This window comes from Oryctolagus cuniculus, chromosome 7 (genome assembly GCF_964237555.1).
Source record: "Oryctolagus cuniculus chromosome 7, mOryCun1.1, whole genome shotgun sequence".
Taxonomy (NCBI): Eukaryota; Metazoa; Chordata; class Mammalia; order Lagomorpha; family Leporidae; genus Oryctolagus; species Oryctolagus cuniculus.
This window is the reverse complement of record NC_091438.1, coordinates 146,970,057-146,988,015: the sequence shown is the minus strand read 5'-3', so window position 1 is coordinate 146,988,015 and position 17,959 is coordinate 146,970,057. Positions and strand designations below refer to the sequence as shown.

At 60.7% G+C, this 17,959-nt stretch overlaps 1 protein-coding gene across 1 annotated transcript in view; it reads right to left on the bottom strand.

Annotated features, from left to right (window-relative positions):
- Nucleotides 1–17,959, bottom strand: part of MYOM3 (myomesin 3) — a 48,310-nt gene that overhangs the window by 6,098 nt on the left and 24,253 nt on the right. The window contains exons 17-32 of the mRNA XM_051856692.2: nucleotides 16,232–16,353; nucleotides 15,685–15,872; nucleotides 15,335–15,461; nucleotides 14,206–14,384; nucleotides 12,210–12,324; nucleotides 11,605–11,761; nucleotides 10,277–10,386; nucleotides 8,831–8,875; nucleotides 8,215–8,351; nucleotides 5,998–6,142; nucleotides 5,761–5,820; nucleotides 5,422–5,489; nucleotides 3,844–3,954; nucleotides 809–896; nucleotides 413–451; nucleotides 166–274 (exon numbers count right to left, since the gene is read on the bottom strand). Of these exons, the coding sequence (XP_051712652.2) occupies nucleotides 166–274; nucleotides 413–451; nucleotides 809–896; nucleotides 3,844–3,954; nucleotides 5,422–5,489; nucleotides 5,761–5,820; nucleotides 5,998–6,142; nucleotides 8,215–8,351; nucleotides 8,831–8,875; nucleotides 10,277–10,386; nucleotides 11,605–11,761; nucleotides 12,210–12,324; nucleotides 14,206–14,384; nucleotides 15,335–15,461; nucleotides 15,685–15,872; nucleotides 16,232–16,353 (1,800 nt within the window). The remainder of the gene's footprint in view (nucleotides 1–165; nucleotides 275–412; nucleotides 452–808; nucleotides 897–3,843; nucleotides 3,955–5,421; nucleotides 5,490–5,760; nucleotides 5,821–5,997; nucleotides 6,143–8,214; nucleotides 8,352–8,830; nucleotides 8,876–10,276; nucleotides 10,387–11,604; nucleotides 11,762–12,209; nucleotides 12,325–14,205; nucleotides 14,385–15,334; nucleotides 15,462–15,684; nucleotides 15,873–16,231; nucleotides 16,354–17,959) is intronic.

Sequence of the window (17,959 nt, the reverse complement as noted above, 5' to 3'; positions counted from 1 at the left end):
CTACCCCAGCTCTCTCTGGGGACCAGAGGGCCCGAGGGAGATCCTTGTCTCTGGCAGCCCTCTGGTTCTGGGCTCTGCCAGGAGGACTGGGCAGGGGCGAGGAGGGAGGGAGGCCCCTGTGTGGCAGGTGCTGGGCTGTGGCTCCTGGGCAAGGCCAAAACCTACTTGTGGAACCAGGTGGTCTTCATGTACTCCACGTTGTAGTACTTGACCTTGCTGAAGATCCGGATCCCCTCTTCAGTCCCCTGGATTTTCAGTGGGGTTGCAGAGAGGGCTGGGGAGACAGGAGAAGCATGAGTCCTGGGGCGGCAAGGATCAGAGGCAGCCCCTAGGGAGGTCGGGTGGCAGGGGGACCAGCACTGTCAGGAGGCAGCCCAGATGGGAGGGACTGGGCCAAGGGTAGGCTGCTTACCACCGATCCTGCCCAGCTCCGTGAAGATAGCATCCAGGGCTGCAGGGAGACAGAGAGAACGGTCAGCTGGCCTGGGCTCCCCTGGGGATGCCCGGGGTGGGGCCCCCCCGGGTGGGGCTCCTGAGCTGCTCCCAGTGCACAGGGAGCCCAGCAGGCGGGAAGGACTGGGGCACCCACTGATGCGCCAGCGCAACCGTTTCCCTGCAGGCTGAGCGGCGGGAGTGAGCCCAGGCTCTCCACGGTGTGTACGGGAGTCAGAGCCGCGCACTCCAGGCCCCTGCTGGCCAAGTCCCTTTACCTCCCAGTGCCACCCCCTCCCCCAGTGCCACGGGGGCCCCCGTCAGTTTTACCCCACAGGTCCCACTCCCAGCCGCTCTTGGCCTCGCCAGCTCCTACCTTCATCCATGAGGTCCAGGATGGTGTCGTCCTCGCCTCGGTCATCGGCGACCACGGCTCTGTAAACTCCCCGGTCCTCTCTGGACAGCTGCAAAGGAGGACGGGGGAGACGGTGTCAGAGGGCTTCCGGAGGGCGGACGGACAATGCATCAGGGGTCCCAGGCTCCGGGGCTGCCCCTAGCACTGTGCCCTGAGGACCCTGCCTCTCCCTGGGCCTCTCCCTGGGCCTCTCCCTGGGCCTCATCTGAGCTGGGCGGTCTCTCCAGAGCCCTCTGAGTCCTGCGCCAGGCTGGTCTGGGCCTGGGCAGGGCTGAGGGCAGGAACGGCCAGCCCCCCTTGGGGTTTCCAGGCACAGCAGGCCCTCCGTGCAGACCTTGGCTGCACCTGTACACCCTTCATGGGCCACCCCTCCCCTGGGGGCCCCGGATGGAGGGGTGCCCCTGCCCTGCCCCCACAGGAAGGGATTCTTCTGGTACTTGTTTATCAGCCCCAAATGAAATGGAGACCACTGGGGCCAGCGCTGTGGTATAGTGGGTAAAGCCACTGCCTGCATTCCATATGGATGCTGGTTTGAGTCTCGGCTGCTCCTCTTCTGATCCAGCTCCCTGGTAATGTGTTAGGCTAATGTAAGCAGTGGAAGCTGGCCCAAGTGCTTGGACTCCTGCACCCGTGTGGGAGACCCAGAAGAAGCTCCTGGCTCCAGATCGGCCCAGCCCTGACTGTTGTGGCTATTTGGGAAGTGAGCCACTCACCTTTCAAAATAAATAAATCTTTTTAAAAAGAGATTAGAACCAATACTCAGCAAAGAACTTGGTTGTGCTTAAAAACAAAAATATTTTAAAAATGTATTTGAAAGACAGAGGGAAGGAGGGGAAGGGAGAGGGAGAGAGAGAGAGAGAGGGAGAGAGAGAGAGAGAATCTTTCATCTGCTGATTGCCTACAACAGCCAGGCTGAAGCCAAGAGCCCAGAACTGCTGTTGGATCTCCCACACGGGTGGCAGGGGTCCAAGTACCGCAGCCATCACCTGCCGCCTTCCAGGATCCAGCAGCAGGAAGCTGGACCTGAAGCGGAGTAGCTGGGACTTGAACCGGCGTCAGTTCCCGCTGGTAGCACAGTGGCACATCCCTGCGGAATGCAGGTGTCCCAAGTGGGGGCTTCACCTGTGGAGCCACGATGCCGGCCCTGGTTGTGCTTTCAAGCTAAGGTCCAGAGATCCCCGCTGCACACAGCCCCTCCCCAGGGCGGAGGGGCAACGCGAGAGCTCTGCAGAGAGCTCACGGCGGGGCCAGGTGTTTGGTGGAGCAGCGAAGGTGCTGCCTGGGACCCCCACAGCCCACATCAGAGAGCCTGGGCTGGGGTCCCGGCTCCGCTTCCGGTTCCAGCTCCCTGCTAACGTGCACGCTGGGAGGCAGCGGTGATGGCTCAAGTTGTTGGGCCCCTGCCACCCACATGCGAGACCTGGGTGGAGTTCCAGGCTCCTGGCTTCAGCCTGGCCCAGCCCTGGCTGTTGTGGCCATTCTGGGGAGCAAACCACTGGATGGGAGATCTCTCTCTGTCCTTGAAATGAAATGAACGTAAATATTTTTTTAGAGTTCGTGGAAAAATTGGAATGCAGACTTATATTTAGTTTGCCTTAAAGAGTGTTTGAAATCCACGCGTGTTCTCCTGATGGGGCACATTTTCCGGGATGGTTCTGAAGAGCCCTTATGCTTGCCTTCCCACCCCTCAAGGTCCCTCCCACCCAGCCCAGCCCCACTGGAGGGTCTGGAGCCAGCTCTGAGCCGGGAAATGCGGGGCTAGACCCCACACTCTTCTCCTACAGCCCTTCCGCCCTCTCCCGGGGGGCCCCATGGTCTCAGCCAGGTCTGGGGTGAGCGATGGAATGACTTCTGACCCCATCCTCTGTCCCTGTGTCTTTGTACTTGAACCCTCTGAGCGTTTGCTCCCTCGTTGGTAACACAGGGGCACACTCCTGCTCAGTCTCCCCGGGACAGCTGCAGTGAGGGCGCGAGAGGGCTCTGCACCAATGGGACAGGGACAGAGGCTGGCAGCTACAGCCCTTGTTACAGAGCACCTGCCCGAAGCCACGCCCCACTCCTTGTAGTGCAGTGACCAAGGCCCACAGGGCCTCATCCTGGCTGGCCTCTGAAATCATTGTTTCCTTCCGGGTCAGCAGAGCTGCGATGGCTCCAGTGCTCCCTGGCGCCCGGTGGGGCCTCAGAGCTCGGCGGCAGCACAGGACACCAGGCCTTGCATTCCTCTGCTGACCGGGCCACACTCTCCTGAGGGCGCTGGGGAGCATTCGGGCTGCAGCAGGGAGCTCCGGGCCTGCTTGGTTCTGTCTACACCTAATGTCCTTCCTTGACCTTGATCCTAGTCCATGGGGGCAGGGAGGGTCACTGGGGGGACATTTCTGCCCACCTGCTCCTTTTACAGCTGAAGGCTGAGATCAGAGAGGGACAGCAACTAGCCCCAGGCTGCACAGTCAGAGGCAGGACCAAGGCAGGGGCCCAAGCAAAAGGAAAAACCAGTGAAAATGGTCCTGTCTTTATTGGAAATGTTGCTGATTTTTTTCCTTCATGGTCCTTTTTTGGGGCATTAACTTTGAATTTTAAAAATATTTCATATAATATTATTTATCTAGATTACTGTTTCTTTTTATTTTAAAGGCTTATTTTTTATTTTTTTGAAAGGCAGAGTTACAGGGAGTTCCACCTGCTGGTTCACTCCCCAGACGGTGGCAATGACCAGCCTGAAGCCAGGAGCTTCATCTGGGTCTCCCACGTGGGTGCAGGGTCCCTAGCACTTGGGCCGTTATCCACTGCTGTCCCAGGCACATTAGCAGGGAGCTGGATCAGAAGTGGAGCAGCTGGGACTCGAACCAGTGCCCACATGGGATGCAGGTGTTGTGGGTGGTGACTGGCGTGCGTGCCTCACCTGCTGCCCCGCTCCAGGCCTGCTCTGGACTCCCAGCCCGGTGCTCTCCCACGGCCTGGCCGGGGCTGACGGCCACGCGTGCTGGAGCGGCACTCACCTCTTCAATGCACAGAACGGCCTTCCCCGTCTGCGGGTCGTACTGACCATCAGGGGCCTCCCTCTTCCGGAAGAGCCACTGGAAGCGAGTCTCCTTCTTGGTGTTGGTGGCCTGGGGAGGGCGGAGAGCAAGGAGTCTCCATCAGTCTCCTCTCTCTAAGGAGACACTGGCTCGTCAGAACTTTGCTCATAGGCACATCCGGCCTCCCTCACCCTCTCAGCCAAACCTCAGCCGGCTCCTTCCTCACACCCCGTGCTCCCTCTGCTGGCTTCCAGACTCTGAACTTTGCTAATGGAGTTCCCCTTGCCTTTTGTTCCTGCTCTTCTCTGTGTGCTACTTAAAGGCTCCGTTAGATGTCACCTCCTCCAGGAAGCCTTCCTGCAAGCACCCCAGTATGCCTCCCTTCTGTCAGTTTCCTGCAGATATTAAGCGTGAGGTGAGCTGCTTTCCAATGATGCTGCTCTGGGCTCCCGGAGGCCCAAGGAGGCGGCTTCTTCACCTTTGTATGTCCAGTGCCTGGCAGGTGCTTTGAGTCTAGCGAGTGACGATGCTTCCGGGTGTCGCTCCCCCTCTTCGCGGAGGAACGACACTAGACCCTGCACTGTTCTTTCATCTGCTCGGCCCTTCCCGGGTTTGCTGCTGGTCTTTCCCGGGTTGGCTGGCAACCCCTCCACCTCCGTGGAGGGGCGGTTCCCCCTGCCACTTTCCCCACTTCCGAGGGGGAGCAGCACACCGCCGGCTCTCTCGGGGGCTGCTCAGATGTTCCTCAGGTGTTCCCCTTAGATGTTCCTGGTGCATGTTGTCTCTCTCCTCCTTTATAGTCCTCTTCCGCCAATCCCAACTCTGCTACCCACACGCCGAGCACGCTGCTCTCCTCCAATCAGGAGCAAGATCAGCTCCTGCAGCTCAAATTGGCGAGAGGCAGCTGCGCAGAAGTTGTTTACTCCTCTCCCAGTGCCATATTGTGGGAGAGCAGATGCATAGAATAAGTCTTAATTCCAGTAACTTAGTCTAGTCCGAGTTGCTCCCCACACCGGGGGCACCCATCCCGCCAGAGGGTCCTGTTATCTAAAGAGGCTTTTGGCTGCTGAGAAAGGCCAGGGGCTCCCAAGCCAGGTGGACTCGGGCAACACCTGTGCTCTGCCCAGACCCCATGGTCTCGAGCTGGGTTCTTCCTCGCTTCCTGACCCGTAAAGTGGCGTCAGTAACGCTGACCCCAGAGATGAGTGAGGCGGAGGAGTTAAAACAACACCGTGGGGCACGGAGCAAGTGCCTGGCACGGCTGATAGCAAACCCAGGGACCCCTCAGCTCCCTGCCCAGAGCCGCTGGAAGCACTAGCTCAGGCCCACACACCTCACACCAACTCCGCTGCCGCGCTCCTCTTGGGTGGGGGGAGGGCTTGCTCTGGGGGTTTGGTGCAGTCTCCCTCCCTGGAGCTGCTTCCCCTGTGCGGAGTCAGCCATGCTCAGCGGATGGCCTTTGGCGGGGTGGGCAGGGCTGGCCACTGGCTGAGGACAGTCCACGAGTCCTGTCCCACTGGGCAAGGGCGGGGCCGGAGGCGGCAGGGGAGCACTTGCCTTGCAGGTCAGCAGCACTTGGCAGTCCTCCGTGACCTTCCACTGCAGAGGTTCCTCGAAATAGGGACCTGCCAGGGCCAGACCCACACACGCCCACCCATCAGAGCGCCACCTGGTGGCCAGGCAGGGAAGTGTCGGGAGACCCGGGCGAGGCAAGGAAGGGGCCTCTGGTGCCCCCACCCTCAGGGCCCGGCGGGGGCCAGCTGGCTGTGGTGGCATCAGGACTGAGCTGGACTGAGTCCCAGAGCCCCCTTGTGGGGGTCTTGTTCCCCCAGCCCTGCTGTTCCCTGGCCCAGATCCAAGGCCAGGGCACAGCCCCTTCACCCCTGCAGCTCTTACCCTGCTTTCTCTTCCAGTCTCTCCGCTTAGCATCTGCCTTCCTCAGGAGCTTGTCAAACTCTGCAAACACGCGGGGAGGGGCTGCGATGGGCCGGGAGCACAGGGCCAGGGAGGGGACAGCAGGGCAGGTGCTAGGCAGGGGTAGGGGCGGGTGCACTCAGCCGACCCCCAGGGAGGAGCGGAGCCGGGAGCCCAGGGGAGGCAGGGGTGTGGGCTGGGGCTCGGCGCGGGGCTGACCGTCGTCCACCAGCGCCAGGGTGATCTGGTTTTTGGCTTTGCCGTCTTGGAGCTGAGCGGTGTACGACCCTCTGTCCTCCTCAGTCAGGTTCTGAATGATCACTTCCACCAGCCCCTTCTCCCGCTCAAAATTGATCTTGCGGTTCTGGGGGGAGCAAGTGCGCAGAGTCCTCTGGCATCCCCCTCCCCGGCCGTGGGGTGCACCCCAGGGACTGGCGGGGCCCCGGGGGAGCCCTTCCCTGCCTGTGTGGACCCGGGTCCCCCACACCTGCCCCGGGGAACGGCTCCAGGGCCCAGCGGGTGAAGAAAGGAGTCCTGGGGGCGGGAACTAACTACGCTTTCCTAACAAGCCCCCAACCCTCCCTGGACCCCACACGTGTTAGTTGTCCACATCGTTTATCGTTTGCTACACAGACAGCCCATGAGATATGCAGTCTCATCTCAGCAGCACCTGCACGCTTGCCGCCAGAGGGCGTCTTGTTTACTTTTAGGAGTTTTCCAAGTTTTGTCTTCCTCTTCTGGGTCCCCACTCTGCCTTGTGTGTGTGTTTGCAGGAAGTGACCCACGAGTCCCACCTCTGCAGGGGGCTGACAGCCCTGGGGCCCCTGTGCTGGGTGGCAAGTGTTGGCAGTGTCCTGCGGTCTCAGTTTCTGCTCCGCGCCCTCCCCAGGGCCACAGGGTTCATCTACAGGGAACGAGAGCTTTCATCCCGTTGGCCACCTGCCCTGTGTTCCCAGATCTTCCCAGTCTAGGCTTCCCGGATCCCATTGTCAGACGCAGAGACCGAGGCACAGAGCAGTGAAGAGGCCGGCCCCCAGCCAGGAGCCCGTGGAGGTGGACAGAGTCTCCCTCCCGGAGCCTGCCCGGGGCTCCAGCGCCCCCTCTCCAGAGCACCGATTTCCTGATGGCCGTTTTGCCATCTGGAGAGGAAATTCACAAACAAAATGAGATTGAATCACGAGGTTGAGTTTCTCCTGAGACTGGGAGCACCAGTTTGCAGCAAAAAGATTCGATTGTCGGGGCTGTTGCTGTGGCACCGTGCGTTAAACCTCTGCCTGCAGCGCCGGCATCCCATGTGGCTGCCAGTTCGAGTCCTGGTTGCTCCACTTCCAACCCAGCTCCCTGCTAATGTGCCTGGGAAGGCAGTGGAAGATGGCCCAGTGCTTGGGCCCCTGCACCCATGTGGGAGACCTGGAGGAAGCTCCTGGCTCCTGGCTTCAGATCGGCCCAGCTCCGGCCGTTGTGGCCATTTGGGGGGTGATAGAAGACCGACCTCTCTGCCTCTCTGTAACTCTGCCTTTCAAATAAATCTTCAAAAAAACAGTTGAATGTCACAATTCACAGGGTTTGATCTAACATCATGTGTCTACACGTATGATTTCAAACGAAGCCAGTATAACATTAACTGTACTAGGAGGAAGCAGCCAAGTCCTCTGAACTAGAAAGCTGCATTTGAACACAGACGCTTGGAGGCAGCCTCCGTCGCGGGGCTCTGCTTGCTCAGGGGTCGCACGGAAAGAAGCAGAAAGAGCAGCAGCTGCTGTGAACAAGCCTAGGAGTGGCCGAACTCCCCGTCCCGTGCTCTCAGAACCGCGCCAGAGGCGGGTGCCGGGCTTAGTGGGTTAAGCCGCCGGCAGCGGTGCTGGCATCCCATAGTGGACACCAGTTCCAGTCCCCGCTGCTCCACTTCCGATCCAGCTCCCTGCTAATGTACCTGGGAAAGCAGCAGAAGATGGCTCATGTGTTTGGACCCCTGTCACCCTCGGGGAGACCAGGAGAGAGTTCCAGGCTCCTGGCTGCCGCCTGGCCCAGCCCTGGTGTTGCAGCCAACCAGCGGATGGAGGATCTTTCTGTCTCATTGTCTCTCTCTTTCACTGTCACTCTGCCTTTCAAATAAATAATCTTCAAATAATCAAACAAAAAACTGTGCGAGAATACTTTGTGAGTGCACCTAAGATGAGTGAGGTCTCGGCCTGCACAGTCAACAGTGTGAATGCAGTTTTCATCCTGGACTGCTGGGGTGTTCCAATTGTGGGGAGTGTGCGAGCCTATTTGTGGGTGGCACCTGGGTCCCACTCAGCTCGCCTCCTGTTCCCTGGGTGTCCCCATCCCCACCCCAGGAGAGCTGGAGTGCAGGCACTTCTGGAACGCCCACGGGTGGAGGGCCCCGCCCGTGGAGCAGCACGCAGGGCGCTGGGAGCCGCTGGCGCCCCTTACCGGCGAGCTGAAGATCTCTTTCTCATTGAAGATGAGGTGCAGCTGGGCGGCCGGAGATAACTTCTCCACCTCCAGCCACAGCCGCACCTCTCCCTTCTCCAGGATGTCCACGTTCCAGCCCGAGATCAGTTTGATCACTGGGAGGAGCCAAAGAGAAGGGGTGTGGGCGGGGCATGCTCGACTCCACCCCCCTCCCCAGCAGCGCCACCCCAGGGTGCACCACCAAGCAGGCGAGGGGCTGAGAGAGGCTGAGGAGGCACGGGCTGGGGTCGGTTAAATTTCTCCTTTCCAAGGGCTCAGGGGCCCTGGTTCTAAACCTGACTGGCCGGGGTGCACCCTCAGAGACTCTGATGTGTTGGGGGCATGGGGGCGTCTCTCCCGTGTAGCCAGATTTGGAACCCCTGCTTCAGAAGGTGCCCGCTACCCCGGGCAATTCGGGGGAGCGCGGGTTTAGCTTTTCCAAGCCCAGGTGCTCAGAGCCATAAAAATGATTACATGGAGGAGCCGGCTAGATCCGCACCCCGCCACACCGCGCCCCCCGCTGGCTCCCCATGACTGCCCGTTCATTGCCGGCATGCCCTGGTCTCTGCCCGCTCCCACTCCCACCTCCGCTTACCAGGGTTCCTGATCTCGTGGCTCAGCTTCTTCAACCTGTTCAGCTCTGGGACGGGGAGGGGCGAGGAGGAAAGCAGACAGATTGAAATCTGCAGGCACAGGGGCCGATGACAGCACTGTCCCGGGACCCCGCGGGGGCTGGCGGTCACCAGGGTCACTTACTGATGACACGGGGGGCCGATGACGGATGGGGATGGATCCTGGGGCCACAGCCCCCCCCCCCCCCCCCCCAGACTGTAGTTCTCTCTGTCCTTCAAAGCCTGGCTCCCACACCCCCCCCTGGAGGAACAGCCATCCTGTGCCAGGCTCATGCTCAGTGCTATCAGCTGCTGTGGGCGGGGCGTCACTCTCCCGCCAGCCCCTGATGCCCGAGCCCCCTGTCAGCCCTCTGTACCTGCTGTCCTAGCGCCTGCACGCAAGGACTCAGTCCCACAGCCTGGAGCCCCCGCTGATGCCCCATCTACCGATTGTTTCTTTGTATCAGGTTTCTCTCTCCTGCTAAGCTGAGCTCCTCCAGTGCCCGCACACAGTAGGTGCTGAATAAGTAGGCACTGCCTGGATAAACCGCCAGGGGCAGAGCCCATACCGCATTTCCCCTTGCAAGCCCTGGAGGCTGGGCTCTCAGCGAGCACCACAGAGCCCCACAAAAACCCACCACTTTGGTGGAGGGCTGTGGTTTGCACAGAATCGTCTCGACGTATCTGCACAGAAGCAGTGTTTCAGCTGGGTGGTCAACCAGGCATTATAACTCCCCTCACAGGTGAGGGCACAGGGCCCAGAGCAGTGACGCAGCTTGCCCACAGCCCAGCGGGACCTGGAACTGGATGGCATCTCTCTGGTTTGTGCATCTTAAAAAGATCAATGGGCCTGACATGCCACAAACAGGATAACAATAGGCCAGGGCCGTGCCAGTTGCTATGGACACGGCAGCCTCATCCGTCAACAGCCCTGGTTTCAGTTCCGTTGAAACCACCAAATGTGGATGGTCTTAGACGTGGCATCCGTTCTCTGGTTAGCCACAGTCCCCACTGCTCCCTACTGCATCCTCACTTCTCAGACCAACCCCTGTCTGCAAAGTATCGTCCTTGTGCACTATGGGTTTTCTTAGGCTGCTGAAGGAAGCAAACTCATCCTGATAACTTTGCCTTTGTCAAATGTGGGTAAACCAGAGAGACAGGAGGAATGTGAACTCTGCCAGCCAGGGTCGGCTGCCTGCCGAGTCCCCTGATAGAACTCGCAGGGTCTGGGCTGGTACCTGGCAGATGACAGGTGCAAACAGGTGGGTACTGAGCGACTGGCAGAATGAACGGAAGCCTGGGTGAGGGCTGGCGGCTGCAGAAGTCGCTGTGCACTCAGCTTGCAGCCTCCTGCTGCTCTGGGGGTGACTGTGTTGGGGCTGCTTGTCGGGGGTCTGTCTCTGGGGACACCGAGGGGCGAGGGGTGTTACCTTCCTCGGTCAGCGTGTGGCTCGCAGAGATGTCTTCGTCAGCATCGGTGACCACCACCGAGTAGGTGCCCAGGTCCTCGAGACCCGGTTCCTTCAGGATGATCTTGGACCTGGCAGAGGGGAGAGAGCAGAGGCTCTGGGCCGGGCTCCTTGGCCCTGTGCGTTGGGAGCCTGAGAGGGGAGATTCCCATTCAACTCTGGTAGCTCTGGGCCTCATTCCAGATCTCGGCCAAGCCAGGAAGCGGGCAGGGCAGGGGGAGGTGTGACTTGGGATCTCCTAGGACCTGGCACCTGCCATGGCCCCACGAGCCAGGCCCTCTGGCACAGGCTGCTTGCTGGCTGCCTTACCCCACCTTCTGGCAGGGCTCAAAGTGTTGGCTTTGTCTCTGGGAGACAGAGCTGAGGGCAGGAGCTGTGGGGACAGGAGTGAGACACGGAGGCATTTGACAGTGGCTCAACCCCCTACGAGGAGGCTGCAATGGCTCAAACAACAGGTGGCTCCAGAATTCTCGGAGCTTGGACTTGAAAGTGGTGAGTTGAGGGGCTGGGTTGTGCCACAGACACACCAGTGTGAGTCTCAAGTCCCCCGGGAACCAGTGGATGATGGCCCGGGTGCCTGGGCCCCTGTACCCACGTGGGAGACCCAGAAGGAGTTCTAGGCTCCTGGTTTTGCCCTGGCCCAGCTTTGGCTGTTGGGGCCTTTTGCAGAGGGAACCAGCAGAAGGAAGATGGATCTCTCCCTGCTTTCAAATAAATAATAATAATAATAAAAACGCCAAAGCCATGAGCTGATGGTAAGAGGAGGCTGGAAGCTCACTCCAGCTCCGGAGTTTGAAGGCGGGGCCTTTGGGAGGAGGTTGGATTGGACCTGGATCCTGACAGAGTGCTGGTGGCTTTACAGGAGGGAGAGCCAGGCACAGGTGCTCCCTCTTGCCACGTGCCGCTCTGGGCTGCCACGGCACTGTGCCAGCAAGAATGCTGTTGCCAGATAGGGACCTAGCCCTGGCCTGAGAGGCTCTGGGACTGTGAGCTGCAGTCAGCCCCTCCCCCCCAAGCAGTGGCTCTCAGGAATCTTGTGATCATGAAGCTGGGCCCAGGTCTGGTCCCTCCCGGGAGACCGAGGCAGAGCACCTGCGGCTCTTTACAAAACAATCTCCAAAAAGCCAAACGCCCCCGTTGAGCCCCTTAACTGCCCTGGCCCCCCTACTCCGTAAGGCCACAGTCTGCACCCCGGGGGCCAGCCCACTCCCCTCCCCGCACACAGAAGTGGGTCCCCCCCTCCACACAGCGACTGCGCTGGGGCCTTGGCCTCTCCTCCCTTCACTTACTTGTTAACTCCGTCCTCGACCTTGACCCTCTGGGGGTCCGGAGGGCCCTTGTAGTCTTTGGACCACTGAAACTCTGAGGAGTCGGGGGCCTCAGGGGCTTCGAAAGCCAAGTAGATAAAGCCTTCTTCGTCCACACCGACCTCGATCTCCCGGGCATCTGGGAGGGAGACCGAGGGAGGGCACTGGGCATTGGTAAATAACAAACCAAGCCAAGCCCCTCCCCCCTGCACGTTTCTAAAGTGGGGTTGACCATCCCTCCGTGAAGGGCTTGGTGGGGGCCGGGGCAGGGTGGGGGCCAAGCACAGCACCTGGCTTGTAGCGGGAGGGGGCCAGCGGGGGCTGCCAGATAGGCCAGCCCACGGCGCCACCTGGGCCCTGCTTTAGACAGCTGTGTGGTTTCTCAGTGCCGCAGGGCCGGAGCTACCATCAAGGCACAGGGAGCAGCTGTGTTCCTATCTTGGGATCTACCAAGTAACTCCAGAGGGAGAGGCAGGGCCCGAGGGAGGGAGTGGCCCGAGGCCGGGGTGGGCAGAAGGGCCTCTGGTCCCCCAGCTCCCCGCGGGCCCAGTCTGGCTGGGAGCACCGGCTCCCTCTGGCCACGCTACCTGGCTTCTCCTCCAGCAGCACAGGGTCGGTGGGCATCGACGGCTGCCCCAGACCCGCTGAATTGATGGCCTGCACCTGGAACACGTAACTCTTTCCTTGCTGCAAGTCAGACACCTGGGGGAGGGGGAGAGGACAGTGAGCTTTGAGGAGGCGAAGACCTCTCGCTGTGGGACCCTGAGGGCGCTTGGGGCGAGGAGCAGGCCTCTCCTGAGTTCCAGTGTTCGGTGGTCCACTCGCGGCCCGGGAACTCCATCCACTGGAAGATGAACTCATCCACCTCCCCGCAGGCAGACCCTCTCCCTCCCGGCCACCCTCAACCCTCCCTCGATACCATCGCCCCACACTGACGCTGACGGAGAGGCTGGGGGCCTCTCTGACGTCCTCCTCTGGAGCCCTCCCCACCCAGCAACCAAGTCCCAGCGGTTTCACTTCCCTACCACTCCCGCACATGACCCTCCCCTCCGCGTCCCAGTCCCCGCCCCTCACCTGGATTCGTCCAGAAGCTTCCTAAACAGCATCTTGCCTCTGCACCCTCCCTCTGCTTCCCTCTTCCAAGCTGACTGTGCCTAAATCTTTCCGTAGCCTTCAGGGTCAAGTCCAATGTCAACTTCCCATCCTCTTTCTCTTCTGCTGTTCCCCTCCTCCACCTCCTGGCTCCCTCTGGGTCCCCAGGCCCATCAGTTCACAGCTCCTCCTCCCTGGGACACAGTCTCACCACCTCAAGCATTGCTCTGCTCAGGCATCTGCAGGGTTCTAGACAGAGGCTCGGACCTTCCCGCTCAAGCCCCCAGAATTCCGTGCGTGCCCTCAATCACAGCACAGTGTTGTCATTGCCTGCTGCCCACTGATTTCAGCTGCTTGTGCGGTCCTGAGCTGCGCTAACGGGGGGGGGGGGTGTCAGGGGGTCTTTAGCAAGTGACTGAGTCAAGGAAGACAGCCAACCATCCCGACACAGCAACCAGTGCCAAATCACCGAGGGGCCCCGCCCGGCTTGGGCCAGCCTGGGTGTGCGGGGAGCAGGGGGCGGACCACCCATCTCCAGGCCTCCCCCCAACCCCAGCCACTGCGGGAGGGGGGGCTGCAGGACCTCGGGGGATTCCACTGGCCAAGGCGTGTCTGCTCTGATTCTGAAGTGGCCTTAATTTCATTTCACAAAATCAAGGTATTTCACTTTGCTTCTGATGAGTCAAGAGGTACATGCTGTTGGGGGAACTTTAAAGAAGAATGCACACAGAAGATGGGGCACAGTGGCTGCGACTCTGCTGGGCTCCAGGCCTGGCTCTGCTCCTGGTCCCAGCGGCCTGCTAATGAGCACCCTAGGAGCAGCAGGCGATGGCTCAAGTCCCTGGGTCCCTAATACCCATGGGGGAGACCCAGATGGAGTTCTTGGCTCTAGCCTGGCCCAGCCCTGGCTGTCGCAGCCATCTGGAGACTGAACCAGCAGGTGGAGGATCGCTCTCTGTTTTGCTGTCTCTTTGCTTTTCAAATAAATAAATAAATCATTATTTTTTATAAAAAGGAAAGAGTAAAGTCTCCTGGCAATCCCAGAATGGACTCTTAAATGCACATAAACCCCATAGAAACATGACATGTGCTGGATTCCACTTGTTGGTATCAGAGTTACAAAGAGAGAAGAAGAGAGATCTTCCATCCTCTGGTTCACTCCCCGGATGGCCAAATCGGCTGCCTCGTTATTTCTACAACACAGTTCCTGGGCTGAGTATGTGCACGTGCAAACGCTGACCTACCTGGCTGGCTGTCACATGAGTTTTTAGGGGCATCTGCCTGGCACGGAGCTGGGAAGGCCACCAGTTAGCCTGACTTGCTACCAATTGGCTGTGTGACCCTGGGTAAGTGACTCTGCCTCTCTGGTCCTCTGTGCCATCATGGAGGATGTGGTCGTGAGGTCATTCCAGCTTTGCTGTTCTGTGGTTCTGCCATGTCCAGTGGAGGGAAGGCCCAGGGCCGGCCAGCAGATGACGGGGCAGGACTCACCCTCAGGTGGGTACCAGGGACAGGGCCTGGGGTGGCCACCTTCCACTGCTCAGAGCCGTCTTCCTGGAAGCTGACTTGGTAGCCTGTGACTGGTCCAGCGCCCGTGTACAGCGGGGGCTCCCACTGCAGCATCAGGGAGGTGGCCCGCACCTCGGACACCCGCACATCATACGGCGGCCCTGTGGGAGATGAGAGGGGGGCAGAGATGTGAGGGGTGGCCGGACGGACGGGCAAGGCGCCGGGCAATCAACGTGCCGGCCACAGCCAGGCCTGGGTAGGGTGGCTCCATGCTGAGGCTCAGCCCTGGGCCTGGAAGAGGTCACCGCTTCAATATGTGCCCTGATCACCTCCTCCTGGAAGCCTCCTTGCCCTTCCCCCACCCCGTCCCAGGCGGCATTAAAGGGCCCAGGGTGTGGCCTCTGGAGTCCGAGCACCAAGGACCCTGCCCAGCTCCAGCCTCTCCTATGGGGACTCTCTTGTCTTCTCATCTACAAGACGGGGACAATGAAAGTTCTTACGAGACAATGCTATCGTGAGCATGAAGGAGAGACTGTACAGCCAGTGGTATACAGTAAGTGCTCAATAAACGTTACCTCTCATCTAAAGTGTCACACACTGTAATTGCCAGCCGCTTGGATCAAGGTTTCGTGTAAATGCCAGAACTGAGCTGAACCGGGCGGGGGAGTGGGGAGAAGGTTGTGACTGTCCCCCCCAGGGGGCAGGGCGGGGCTCGTGTGTGAGCTGATGGGCAGGGGGGGGTGCAGTGCGCTGTGCAGGGGGACCAACCGTCCTGGGTGTCCAGGATTGAGGGGTTCCTAGCAGCCAACTAGGATGGTCCCAGAGAAACTGTGACACGTTGGTCACCTTAGCAGTGTGCCTTTGGGGTCAGAATCACAGGGTGGATGGGGTCGAGTGGGGAGCAGTTTGTGCCAGGGATACAGGACCTGCTGCTGGCCCAGGAGTCCTTGGAACAGAGTTCAGAGCCTGCCTGGGACTGGGAACACAGGGTCAGTGTGTGGAAGGGCCAGGGGCACAGAGCAGGTGCGAACACACGGAGAGCACGCTCCTCTCCCGGGCTCTGTCGTGAGGGGTCGGACGGGGCTGGACTTCGGGCCTGCAGGCCCCTCACCTGGCTGGGGCATCGTCCACTCTTTGCACTCAAACAGGCTGCTGGGTGCCGACAGGTCACCAACGCCTGCCCAGTTGACTGCCCGGGCCCGGAACTCATAGAAGTGGCCCTCGTGGAGGTCACTGACCTTGAAGGACACAAGCACAAGCCGTGAAGACGGAAGCTGGGGCTGCCGCGGGGGCAGGGGCCCAGAGCAGGAGCTGCGGGGGGGCTCTAACCAGGCCTGTCCCAGTGCCTGCTGCCTTCCAACATTAGCTGGGCGATGGAGGCGGGAGCCTGATGCCCCCAGCAGCCAGCAGTGGCCCTCGGCTGCCCCCTGCACAAGCGTGGTGGCGGCGGCGCAGTCTCACCTTGCACACGCGGCTGGGGACGGGCTGCTGGTTGACCGGGTGCCAGTCCAGCTCCTCCGAGTCGTGCTGGTCCAGGAAGTAGCCCAGGATCTTGCCGCCTCCACGATGCTTAGGGGGTTTCCACCCGATGACCATCTCATTCTTCCCGCAGCTCAGGAGGGCGAAGTCGTATGGGGCAGATGGGGTGGCTACGGGGAGGAAGGAGGTGAGGCCGCTGCTCCCTAGGGGTGGCTGGCTTGGGCGCTGGGGCCTGTGGGAATCAAGACCCTGCCCTGGTGCCCCACCCCCAGCTCCAGGGGGTTCTCCCTGAGCACCTTTCCCCTGGAGGGCACCTGGGCTGCCCCCCCTCCCCAGCTGCCGGGGTCTCCTCCCACAGTTTCTCCCTCCCCAGAGGCAAGGGGGTCCGGGCCAGCTGCAGGGTCCATAGAGGGCGGATTACCCACTGCTCCCTGGGCTTGGTCCTCCAAGCAGCGTTTCTGAGCCCGAGTCCCCTGAGCCGCCCAGGGCCGCCCCCGCGGCCTGCACGCCGCGCTGCACTGCGACTTACCCAGAGCCTGCTTGACCCTGATGGGTTCCGTGACGGCCGAGCTCTCGCCCACCCCGGCCTCGCTGACGGACCTGATGCAGAACTCGTACTCCCTCCCGGTCCTCAGCCCGGGAACCGAGAACCTGGCCGAGGAACGCACAGCCCTCAGGGGTGGCCTAGCAGCCTGGAGACATCCCCGAGCCTTCTAGAACGGCCTGCTAGGACACGCTGTCACCAGCGTAGAGGGGTCTGAGGCTTCCGGGCCCTGCTGACCTAGAATTAGTGCCGGACCCCACACTTGGCCTGAAGTGGAGCCGGAAGGATGCTGCCGTTGGGGTTTCGGAGGCCGCCCGCCCCTGCAGAGCCTGCTGCGGCAACGCAGCTCCCCAGGGAAGGATGCCCACTGACGGAACAACGGCCAGCCCGGGACCCAGAGCTCCACAGCGCAGCTCCTGGGCTTTGGGCCGTCCTTGATGAAGAAGGAGGGGTGGGGCCAGCGCTGTGGTGCAGCAGGTTAAGGCCCTGGCCTGCAGTGCCAGCATCCCACATGGGCACCTGTTCGAGTCCCGGCTGCTCCACTTCCAATCCAGCTCCCTGCTATGGCCTGGGAGAGCAGTAGAAGATGGCCCACGTGCTTGAGCCCCTGCACCCACATGGGAGACCCAGAAGAAGCTCCTGGCTCCTAGTTTCAGCTCAGCTCAGCTCTAGCCATTGCAGCCATCTGGGGAGTAAACCAGTGGATGGAAGACCTCTTTCTCCCTGTCTCTACCTCTCTCTGTAACTCTGCCTTTCAAATAAATAAAATAAATCTTAAAAAAAAAGTTGCTGTGATTGTCTGCATCAGTGCTGGGATGAAAACCACAGAGAACTTTCAAAGACCCCCCAAAGGGAGTCGCCACCCAGAGACGCACATGGGGCCCTCTGGCTTAGAGGGGACATGCTTCCCTGGGCTGGCACTGTGGTGTGGCAGGTGCAGGTGCCGCCCATGACGCTGGTCACCTGTGTCGGAGCGCCTGGCTGCCCTGCTTCCAATCCAACTCCCTGCTAACTCGTCTGGGAGGCAGGGGAGGGCAGTGGAGGATGGTACAGGTGCTTGGGCCTCTGCCACCCACATGGGCGACCTAGGTGGAGTTCCCAACTCTTGGTTTTGCCGTGCCTCAGCAGGTGCTGATGGTGACAGAGCCGCAATCCCCCTGCCTAGCAACACACTTCCAAAAAGAGGATGGTGCCTTAGGAGGGAGGGAACACCTGGACAGGTGAGGCTGGAGGTGACTCCCCAGGCAGACCCTGTGGACAGGAGATGGAAGTGCGACACTGGAGACAGTGGCTCCTGGCTATCCAACTCTCACCCTGCATGCGTGTGCGGCTACACCCCCACGAGGGCACGGCTCTCACCCTGGCTGGGAGATGGGTGCGAGGTCTTGCACACTGGGCTGTGGGAGGGGCCTGTGCAGGTCAGACTGTTCCTGTTACAGGTAGGGAAGGGGCATGCCCAGAGCTCACAGCCAGCTGGGGACACAGCTTTGTCCCTCCGTTCATTCATTCTAGCAGCCAGACATCGTGTGAGTCGCTCCTGTGCACCGGGCTCCCGGCTGCACACCAGAATGCAGTCTAGATGAGCTCCCCCTGGGCCCTCAGCCTCGGCTCTGACTCCTGGGCAGCAGGGTTCAGCCTCCACGACCCCTGGAGTAGACGACATGCTCACGTGTGATGAGCTCTCTGCACTCGCCAGAGGAGCCTGCTGCCCTG